General features: G+C 39.6%; 1 protein-coding gene across 1 annotated transcript; it reads left to right on the top strand.

The window, feature by feature from the left end:
• Window positions 1-5,757: 5,757 nt before the first annotated feature.
• Window positions 5,758-10,586, top strand: LOC118806970 (serine protease 23). The gene is made up of 2 exons (XM_036568706.1): window positions 5,758-6,113; window positions 8,384-10,586. Exon 2 carries the CDS (start codon window positions 8,402-8,404, stop codon window positions 9,569-9,571), a length of 1,170 nt encoding a protein of 389 aa, XP_036424599.1. The 5' UTR covers window positions 5,758-6,113; window positions 8,384-8,401; the 3' UTR covers window positions 9,572-10,586.
• Window positions 10,587-11,567: the final 981 nt, after the last annotated feature.

Below are 11,567 nucleotides of genomic sequence, written 5' to 3'. Positions count from 1 at the left end.
AAATCTGATTGGCCACCCCACAACTTCTGTCATGTCATTGGCTTCAAATCACTCTTGAATGGCTTTGTTAACATCATAAAGACTGAATTCTAAAGAGATTTTGAGAAATTTGTAGAATTTCCCCTTTAAATGATCTCTTCATGAGTTCTGAATTGATCAGCATTTCATTGCAGTTTAATGCATTGCTTAAATTGATATGCACGTTTTTAAAAAACAAGCAGACCAACAAAGCAAAGAAGGATCTGCAATTGGCAAGCATTTAAAATATTAGCACCTGCAACATAAGCATTTTTTCTCAAATGCTTTGAAACTAAATCAACGGCTGTCTACCTTTTGTGCAACAAGGGCAGTTTCAAATTTCTGAGGTGTGAAGTGATTTGTAAAAGCAGACTCTTCCATTCTAAACACCAACACTCTCCACTGTCTCTCTCTGAAAGCTCCTCTCTGTCTGCCTGAGTTAACAGTGGAGGAGAGAGAGCTATTAGAAGTGAGCCGAGAGCTGAGATAGGGAAAGGCCACCGTGGCCGAGGGCTGCCGTCTGAAGCTGGAGGTGATAAAAGAGCGGCTTTTGGGAAAATAGGGGGCTCACTGACAAAGCCCCCTGCTTACGGTGAGCTCGTTCTCTTCTCTCTTACCCCCTCCCTCCCCTGAGAGATGTGAAGCCAGGACAGGTCAAGAACAAGAGCCCCACTGTACACTGAGCTGGGGACCATCCAAGGCGGTGGATTCCTGACGGTTGAAAGAGTTGTAGGCTGCTTCCAGTGCACCCCGGTCCCTTATCGCAAACTGCGAAAGAGCACGGTAAATATCAGTGGGTTAGAATGACTTGTACTGCAAAATGGAAAAAATGTCTGGATGTTAGATAAGAAGTGAGATTGGGAATATCTGAGCATGAGAAAGAGTAAAGTTCAGACTGAGGGGGAAAGAAGAGAATGAATCGCGTCACTGCCAAAACAAACCAACAGAATCTTGTTCACCCACAGTGACCCAGAGGCTGGTGAATGATACTATCACGGACCATGTTGTGCTGTGGTATTGCACATTTGCACTTGGCTTACTCAAATATCTCCAAGATTTTAGCACTTTTGTGCTACACTTTTTAAAATAAAGGGTTTTTGGAGTGATGCCATAGAAGAACCACCTTGAAATGCTTATGCAGGTGAATTTACAATTGAGGTGCCATTTAGCACATAGTAACTCTTAAAATTTAGACTTCATTTTTCACCATATTTCAATACTGAATCAAAGAAAACATGCATGTATCCGTTCGAGAATGTGTTAGGAACAAAATCTTATTTTTTACAAGGCTTCTTCTCTGACAGTGGCTTAAATGAATAACAGAGTTAAAAAGTGAGAGGTTTTAGTTTTTAGCATTAAATTAGCAAATAAACAAAATGTGGTTAACTAGCATCCATGTTATACTATGAGGACATTAAGGACATTCTAAGGATTTATTTAAAAGTAGTTTTTTTTTTAAATTAAGCACTTTGTAAGATTTTTTTATAAGGAGGAAAAAACACACACTAAAATATGGCATGAGCTCGCTGAAGCCTGAAATAATAATTTAAAAGTCAGATGTGTGGGGTCAGATTTCGCAAGAGTATTTTGGACCACATCATACGTCTTTGGGTATTAACATCACAGCACAGGCTCAAGAAGAACGTCTGGCTCAATTGTTTAGGTCTCAAATGCAAAATCAGCATTCTACTGATAAAGATATGGTGACAATAGTAGATAGTTTAGTCACATACTTCACCAAGACAGGTCCTTGAACAAGTTTTGACTGAGTTCTCTTTCAGTGTGCTTGCTATCTTCAGATCCATCCCATCGGGGAAGTACTCTGAGGCACAACCAACATTACAAATTTTTCTTCCACATGTTATGTGCAATTACGTATTTCCACCAGAGAGGTCTCCAAATCCTTAAAACTTACATAGTGTAGCTTTAACTGAATTATTTACTTTGAGTCTATAACAGGATTGAGTTTTCAAAGTGACCTTGTCAGTCAATATCACAATATCACTAAATAATAATATAAATAATCAATAAAATAATACAAAATATTTACTTTTCTTCTTCTCATGATCTTCAGGAAACTGGGTAAACTTCCTGTTGAACATACAACTTATTCCAGGGGTGGATGTGGTCAAGTATCAGGGTTAAGGTGGAACCAAAAATTTCAGACTCCAGCTTTGTTTGTTTTCTGTTCTCTGCTGCCACAGTGATACCTGAAGGTATTCCAGCAGAGCGCTTCCTTTTAGGGGAGAGTGCAAAGTTGAGTGACTGGTGTTGGAGTGAAAGCTGAAGTCAAACCTGTTCTGTGGTGTGTACAGAGAATGTGAGGTTCTGGTTCTGATACATGTAGTTCTTTGCTGTGGCTGAGCTGGTATTATGCTTAGTTTTTCTAAAGGTTTTCTGGCTCTGATCTCTCCCTCTTTCTGTTACATACTGTGATATACCATATTACCATCATACCACCCAAGTCTGGTTGACTAAATGTTGTTGGACACTAAAATGTATGTTTTCATAAATTACAGTAGATGAGTCATGAAAAAAGATGTTTCAAGCATAACGTTACATGGATTCACACATGTAAAAAATAATATTTCAAAGTATTTTGATGATTAGAAATTGAAGTAAAGTGTAGTTATAGTACCATTTTCTTGTTGCTCTAAATATTAATGTTATTTATTTAAAAAGGTTTAAAGGTTATGTTTAAGTTGTCTAAAATCTAGGTTGTTTACATATGTTCACCTGTTTTTAAAATGTCTTTTATCTTTATTTTACATACATATATATATATATAATGTACTAAAGGTGACACACAAATGGCACCCCGATCGTAGAATCACCCAAATAACTTTGAGTGAGGGTTCTTTAAAGAACCATTTTTGTAAATGTGAAAAAACCTCCACAAACCAAACAAGTAGTTTGGAACACAGTAAAATGTGACAAAAATGTATTAAAGTTAATGCTATCTTGGATAAAATTTTGTATCTTTTTTATGTTTTCATCCATCAGTGTTCTCTCACTACAAAACCCAACATGCATTGCGCAAATCGTTCATACAGCCTTTGGGACTCTCCCTCAGTGATAAAGAGAAATCCATTAATGTACCACTGATGTAGAGGCTAATAAATACAGATATTATATTTGGTTTCTTAGCAAAAACGTTAGTTATCTTGCTTCTTTATTCATTAGCCAGCTAGCAGAAAAAGAAAAAAAATGTAACTCTCAAATATCTGCCCCAAAGTGCTTGTAGCTTTTTAAAAGTTCCTCCCACCTTCAAGACACCTCATCTAACAGGCGTTTTCCTATTTTTTAAACCAGAAAATCTAATTTCTATGACTACTGTGCACCACTGTAGGATGTGAGTAGGCATGTATACAACAAATATAGTGACGGTTACATTTTTCATTTTTCTTTAATGAAGGATTGATTTGTTTATTTGCATTGATTATGCAAAACCTGGTATCTCCAAATGATAACTTTACAGGAGAAAGGAAAAACCTACTTTACTTTTAATGTAAGAAAATGGAACCAGAATTTTTCGCATGTCATTTTGGGCCATTTCTTTTTGTCCATTCTTCATGAAATTTACACACAATGTAAAGGACAACAGGCATTTTCAAATTATGCCAAAAACTGAAAAACAACAAAAATGGAGATAGGAGGTTTTCTTCCAACAGCAGCGATGTATAAATGTAAAGCTGCTGCCCTTTACATTGTGTGAAAATTTCACAACACTCCGGAATTGACTGGATCTCCTTACGTGTTTTACATTAGAAAGTAATGAACATTTTGCTTTCTCCTGTGAAGTTACCATTTGGGAGATGCACATTTTTCTTTGGACAGTGACGAAATGCCTACTGCCCAGGTTAAAGTCTTTGCCTATTTAATTATTTACATTTTCTGAGATGCCTAAGACTTTTGCACAGTGGAGTATTTTACATTTAAATCAACATAATTTTATCTCTCATTTACATAGTTTTGGTGATAACTGTGTTGTATTTTTTTCTTAAAATGATGTACACATTTTCATCAAGTCATTTCAGTCCATTCCTTTTTTTTTAATGTAGCTGAACTCTGCTTTGAGCATGTAATGTAGGCATGTGTTACCCAGATCTTGCATTAGATAAGACAGTCTGTCTGAACACACACTGATTAGCTTGATCACTTGGTATTGCTGTACTGACAATAACCACATCTGTTGGGCTCCTTGTTATGTTTTTCAGCAAGCGCAGAACAAAAACCAAGAAATCTGCATAATAGAAACCTTTTGTTGGAAAGAGCTTGGAATTCCTGAGCAAATGACTTGGTGCAGAACTTGACAGTGAGAAAAGACCCTTACTTTCTTTCACAGATCTGAGAAGTAGAAACCCATTTTCTAGACACAATGACATTTTTGCATTCTTCCGTCAAGTAGCCTGTCTACACAGGTCAGGGCAAGCGGCCTGAGGACTCAAAAATGGACTCAAGATGCAATTGTAACTGCAGCGTGCCCAGATATTTTTGTAATATGTCTTTCCAAAACAGTAGCCAAGGTGTTGTAGTCACTGCAGGCTAATTTTTTCTTTTCTCACCTTAGAGAGTCAAGCTTAATGCCAAAAAAAATGGAATGCATACCCAATATCTTTGCTCTGATCTCTGATACATAGTGCGATTTAGCTGCAGTAAGGGAAAAACACAGCCTTCAGCCATCTTTCCTTGGCTGTCATTCTTCTTAAGACACAGTAGAATTTTCTTCAGTCTCAGGCAGAGACTTTACTCTTTGCACACTGTAGACCACAAAATAATCAGGACTGAGTATTAAATTATAGCCATTTTCAGATTTTAGCGCTTTTAGACTGAAAAAGGTCATCCTCTCAGATCATCTTCTCCTGTCAAGAATTTAATTAGCCAGTGAACTTTACCACATTTCCTATTCGCATGCAGTAGCACGCAAAAGTTTTAAGGACCTAAGCATACTGTTTAAACCCATTTATCTGGGCAATATGTGTGTTTTTGCCTCTAAAAAAGTAACAAGAATTTCTTGGTGTTAAAAAAGTAGCTCTTGTGAGGTAGTTAGAACATTTCCAGATTTCCAGATTTTTCAGAATTCTCCTCGATGCCTTCAGCCATCACATAGATTTGTTCAAATCCATCACTGGAACATTTGATTTAACTTACTATAAGTTATACCATTTTTTACTTATACCATGACTGGGTAGTAATTAATACACTTATACTATGATATGGGTAGAATTCTGTTCACTTATATGATTAGCTAGTAGTTTGTACATATATTATGACAGCTAGTGGTTTGTATATTTATGCTATAACTGGCTAGTAGTTTGTACTGTTATGTGATGAATGGCTAGACATATACTTATGCAATGTTTGGCTAGTAGTTTGTACCCTTAGGCCTCTACTATGATTGTACATGTATGCTATGACAAGCTAGTAGTTTATTCTCCTGTATTTGTTGTTCATGGCAATTAATTCGTTTTCTTGTGTTTGGATTAGCCAGACGTTCATTCTTGTGTGCTAAAATTGCCCAGTACTTTGTATTCTTAGACCATGATTTACAAGTAGTTAATATTAGCAGTTCATATTCTGGTGCTATGACAGTTTATGGTTAGATTTATTATAGTATTTCTTACTCATAAACTACAACTTAAGTATGCACCAGTACTAGCCAGTCCTAGTCTGAGCGTATAAACTACTGCCTAGCGCGAGCCCCCGAGGCGGGGTTTGTCGGAATACGGGTGGGGAAAAAATAACTGTGCAGCGGTGCTGGGACCGCGAAGGTGGGCTCAGCAACCAACATTCAGCCTCGGCTATCTGACTGGAGATACTTCAGCACAACACAACTGCAGTCGAGCCTGAAAGGAAGAGTCATTAAGCGAGTGTGAGCGAGTATTCAGGCACTGAGGAGAGTGAAGGAAGTGATGGAGTCTCAGGCGATGTGAAGGTCCGGTGGTCGGTGTGAGGGTTAGTGTGGAAGTTCAGGGCAAAACCTGTCACACAGCAGCGCAGACAGCATGGGAGGGAAGCTCACAGCTGGGAGAGCCGGTGCACTTGGACAGAAAAACTGGATTTGGATTTAGAAAGGCACTTTACTCGTCTACAAGGTGGAGTATTTCCTCTTAATTCCTGATTGTTTAAAACTTTATTAAATGTTTTGAATGAATGTCATCGTAAGCTATTTGTATGCGTAAAAGCAGCGCATCCATATAATACTGTAGCCTATTAATGTTTAAATGATCGCGTTAGTGAGCGGCTGTAACGGCTGTAAATGCGGGAAGTGCAAATGTTTGTCTGGTGTTGAAACGTCGTAACCCGAGCTGCTGCCTGCGCATCTGCACATCGCCACTTGTTAAGTTTGTCCAGCTTCAATGCAAGTGAGGGAAGGTAAACACTGGGTGTGTTCTCTGAATTGAAGGACAAGGCTAGGCCATCTATTCATGATGGGAGGACAACAAAAGGCGAGCTGGGCGTTCGTGCTGGGAAACAGGTTGTTTGCAGTGAATTCCAGAAAAGCTTCTTCGTTTCACAAAGGGGTCAGATACAGAATTAGACCAAGTCAGGGGAAGCTTACTAAGTTGCTCATTCCTCGTCTATTTAAATAGATTAATGAATATTATCTGACAGGTTGACAATAAGCAGGCCTATTTCTGTTAATTTGTTATACATTTTAAGGTGGTTTCAGAGATTGTGGCCAGTCAGGTAATAGACTTAATAGACTCGGAGCCAGCTTTAGCAGTGTCAGTGGAAAAAATAAGACAAGGACAATACTTAATACTAACTAACTTAATACTAACTATTCATTTTTAATCTCAGTGGGACTTAGCTAGATAAAGCATAAAGTCAAGCATGTTGCTTGACTTTCTTTAGCTATGAACACTTTCCCAGCATTTCTCTTGTACTGTACTGAGAAAGTGCTCTTGATGTCATCAACTTTAAATGCAGAAAATCTGCCCCAGTGGCTTAAGTAATAAATATTTATCACACATATTTAACAGTTTTAAAATGATGAATCTGTCTTCTGAAGCAATGTAAAGTCTTGACTCCTCACTGTATTACACCCGCTAAGAGGCCTGCAGTCTTGTCCCAACATGATTTGTTACATTTTCTGTCTGTGCATGACTCACATGAGCACATAGTGAAGAGACTACTTGTTGTTCACTGAAAATAGTTAAAAAACCAACTATGCAAGAAATAAAAAGGCAAATATGTATGTTAGTATTAAAATGGTGTTTATTAAACTAAAGGAAATTAAAATGAAATAAACCTTTTTAAAAGGTCCAGAGAAAAAAATGTGGGACTATGGTGTTGTAGTATTCATGTAATGATGTACCACACTAATTACGTTGCAGTAATTATGCTACTAGAAGTCACTTATATATCAAACACACATATATGGTCAAAAGTGTGTGGACATTCTTCATAATTAGAGTTCAGGTGTTTCAGCCACACCCACTGCTAACAGATGTGTGAAATCAAGCACATAGCCGTGCAATCTCCATAGACAAACAATGGCAGTAGAATGGGTCTTACTGAAGGTCTCAGTGTTGAGGTGTGTAACACATAAAAAACACCTATTCTCTGTTGCATCACTTACTACACAGTTCCAAACTGCCTCTGGAAGCAACATCTGCACAAGAACTGTGCATTGGGAGCTTCATGAAATGGGTTTCCGAGGCTGACCAGCTGCACACAGGCCTAAGATCACTTTGCACAATGCTAAGCGTCATCTGGAGTGGTAAAAGCATGCCACTACTGGACTCTGGAGCAGTGGAAACTGTTCTCTGAAGTGATGAATCATGGAATAGTGTCACGGAGCACTGTCTGGCAGTCTGATAGACAAATCTGGGATTGATGGATGCCAAGAGAACCCTACCTACTAGAATGCATAGTGCCAGCAATACAGTTTCGTGGAGGGGGTTAATGGTCAGGGGCAGTTTTTCATGGTTTGGGCTTGGCCCCTTATTTTAGGTGAAAGATAATATTAATACAACAGCATACAAAGATATTTTAGACAATTATATGCTTCCAACATCATGGCAACAGTTTGCAGAAGGCCCTTTCTTGTTCCAGCGTGACAGTTCTCCTGTACAAGAAGCAAGGTCCATAAAGACATGGTTTGACGAGGGACTGGAAGTGACCTCAACCTCACTGAATACCTTTGGGACAAACTTCATGTTAATGACCACAGTTTTGGAATGGAATATCCAACAATCTCATATAGGCATGATGATTTGTGTCCACATACTTTTGTCCATATAGTATACTTTGACCTTATCATCAAAGCTTTGTCTGGATATGATATAGCTTCTGAATAGCTTTTCTCAGTGTTAAACTGCTACAATCATATAAATTAAGTGTCTCTATCTAATTTCAGGTTCCTCAAATCTCAACCATGGAATGGTGCCGGGTGTTGGGCTTGGCTCACTGCTGCCTTACTGGTCTTCTCCTCTTACTTCTCTTATCCAGCTCTCTGTCAGTGAGAACACCACGCCACCTGTCCCAGCATCCTCACGTCCCCTCCCTTGTGCCTCACACCCCCTTGCCGCTGTCCCGCTCCCATTTCAGCGCAAAAGCCCAGTTGGACCTCACCACCCACTGCAACGCCAGCTGCTACCACAAGGGAGAGGACATCGACAAAGAGCACCTAACTGAGCAGCTAGCTTTCGAGACGCTCTATGCGGATGGCTCTCGTACACTAACCACTGTGGACCTGGATGATGACGATGATATTGTTAATGATATCATTCCCACGCCTTCTATCAGAAAGAAGCACAAAGCCCCACCTTCCCTTCACAAGAGGATGAGAAGGCAAATCTATGGGCCAGACGGACGCTTTAACATCCGTGGTGACCACTTCCTGCTGGACTACCCCTTCTCCACAGCAGTGCGCATCTCGACAGGCTGCACTGGGGTTCTGGTGTCCCAGCAGCATGTTCTGACTGCTGCCCACTGCGTACATGATGGGAAAGATTATGTCAAAGGTGCACGCAAGCTCAGGGTCGGCTTCCTTATCCCACCTTCTACTAACAGCACCAAGCAAGGCCAGACCTCCTTGAAGAAGCCTTTGGTGCGCTGGGTGAGAGTCAAGAGGACACGGGTGCCTAAAGGTTGGATCCAGGGACAGCAGGATGTCAGCATGGATTATGACTATGCTCTCCTGGAGCTGCGCTGGGCCCATCGGCGGCCCTTCATGCGCCTTTCTGTGGCTCCCTCTTCTGACGACCTGGCTGGGAAACGTATTCACTTCTCTGGGTTTGACAGTGACCGTCCAGGAGAGCTTGTGTATCGTTTCTGCCCCATTGAGGATGAATCCAACGACTTGATTTACCAGCATTGTGATGCCCGGCCTGGGGCCAGTGGCTCTGGAGTCTATGGCCGTGTGTGGGACAACGCTCTGGAGCGCTGGGAGCGCAAAGTTATCGGCATCTTTTCTGGACACCAGTGGCTGGAAATCAATGGCGAGAACCGTGACTACAATGTGGCTGTGCGCTTTACCCCGTTGAAATTTGCTCAAATCTGTTACTGGGTACATGGCAACAGAGCAGATTGCAGTCAGGACTGATCTAGATGATGAAAAGAACAAAGTTGGAAATGCGAGAAGGATTGAAGGAGATGAAAGACAAACTGACCCATGAACCTGCACTTTATGGTCAATCTTTCCACAGGGCAAGGCAACTGTATTCAAAAGTCCTTGGCAAGAGGTTACCACAAGATTCTGGACTTAATTATCTAGGTTATTTAATCCAAATTGGATCTGATACCACCTTTGTCTTTGAATTGGACCTTTATTTAAATAAGTAAAAACCACTACTTTGCCATTGTAAAATATCCATGGGTTACCCAACACTGCTGAGGCCTGTATCACATGACTGAAGGCTAGCTTGCACCTATTTCATGCCAAGTCAGTACCCATTATGTATCTATAAAAAAGAAAATACCAGTTACTTTCTTTTTTTTCTTGTTATGATTTCATCATATTTCCCAGAAAACGATTAAAATGCCTGGCATGGATTCATTTTTAGACTGTGATGTTTAGATGGATGATGTATAATCTTTGTTAGATATATTTACCTGTTTCTAATATAGTGGTGATTTTTTTTTCATCCATTGGCAAGAACACAAACCTGGTCAGTTCTTTGAATGTACTACTGCTTGTCACGATAGTGAATTAAATTGATAATGCTGAGTTGTGTAAAGAAAGAAGAGAGTCAGTTAACTATGTTTGTTGTCTCATATTCTTATTTAAGGATGTAGAAACTAGATGACTGTGATAGATAAATCAAAGGATAACCTGGTAAATTGTTCTGGTAAATCTTATAGAGACATTAAACAGCTACAAAAAGTAGTGACTGCAGCAGCTTTAGCAAGATAATACATAGCACGAAAAAAAAAATAAAAACATGAATTATTTCTTAGTAACCATGACTATACAAGGGATGAGGGATAAAATAAATTGAATATATTTTATTTTTTTGAAAATGCTTCTATTTTAATAAACAAAAAGATGTATATTATGTTTGTTTTATTTTCTTTTTGCCGTTAAAGGTGTCCTAACTATGTTCTGGGATAAACAGATTAGAGGCCCACCAAAATTCAAAATGGTGTACGTCTTTGGTAGGAACATTTTGATGTGTTGTTATCGGTTGTTATAATGGAAGTGTAGCTCCACCTTGTGGCTCAGAGGATAAATGATCTCGAGATGAACTCCAGATAGAACTGCAGTAGACTGGACCACCTGAACTCATTTTCACAAGCCCTCGTCAAACTGGTCTCGCCATTCTTCCTTGAGGGAACGATGGACGCCATCTTAAGAGCGGTTCTATTACATTATTAGTCAAGTGACGTTTGTTAGATGAGCCCTTGGAGGTGTGAACCGAGCAGCAGGACACTTCAGTTCAATCTCCTGTAATTCTCTTTTCAAATCCCCCAGAAAAGACAGACAATACCGTTAATAAGCCATAGCAATATTATAAAATAACTATAACATTCAATTGTCCATGTTAAAACTGGGATTTATATAGCAAAACTACTCCATTTCTTAACTGTTGATACAATTTCATTACTTCTCGGCTAGCATGCTAGTTAGCAAGCTAAAGGCTGCAACAAGAAAGGCAATAAACATTTTATTTTTAGGACAAAGACAACAAAGACATCAGACAACATAATTATTCACAAATTTAGTGTGTATGTTCTGACTTCTCCAAAAATATTTTGCATTACAAAGTTTGTATGGCTAGCTAATTAGCTCCCTGAGGCTAACCTAGCCAAGTGCATTCAGACTGAAAAATCCATCGCCTACTGTCCTGCAAGTGGGACACTTTTGTAATGTTGGTGTGACGCACTTCTGAGTGGTGAGTCAAGCTGGCAAGGGCATATGGAAGCTGCACTGAGACGGAGCCCAGGTGTGCCCAGTGCTAGTCCTGAGTGAGTCACTGCCCTGGAGAGTTCAGAAAGCCTTCGTTATCTGATCAGGTGTGTTAGATTAGGCGTGGAGTTAAACTGTGCAGAGGAGTACATCACCAGGACCAGCCTTGGGCACCTCTTCTGTAGACTTAGGT

Source organism: Colossoma macropomum, unplaced genomic scaffold (assembly GCF_904425465.1).
Source record: "Colossoma macropomum unplaced genomic scaffold, Colossoma_macropomum, whole genome shotgun sequence".
NCBI lineage: Eukaryota > Metazoa > Chordata > Actinopteri > Characiformes > Serrasalmidae > Colossoma > Colossoma macropomum.
The sequence above is the reverse complement of the archived record's forward strand: the minus strand, read 5'-3'. Positions and strand labels throughout refer to the sequence as shown.

What these genes read in the sequence shown, in the direction of transcription:
- LOC118806970 (XM_036568706.1), top strand. Translation starts at nt 8,402, where the DNA reads ATGGAATGGTGCCGGGTGTTGGGCTTGGCTCACTGCTGCCTTACTGGT.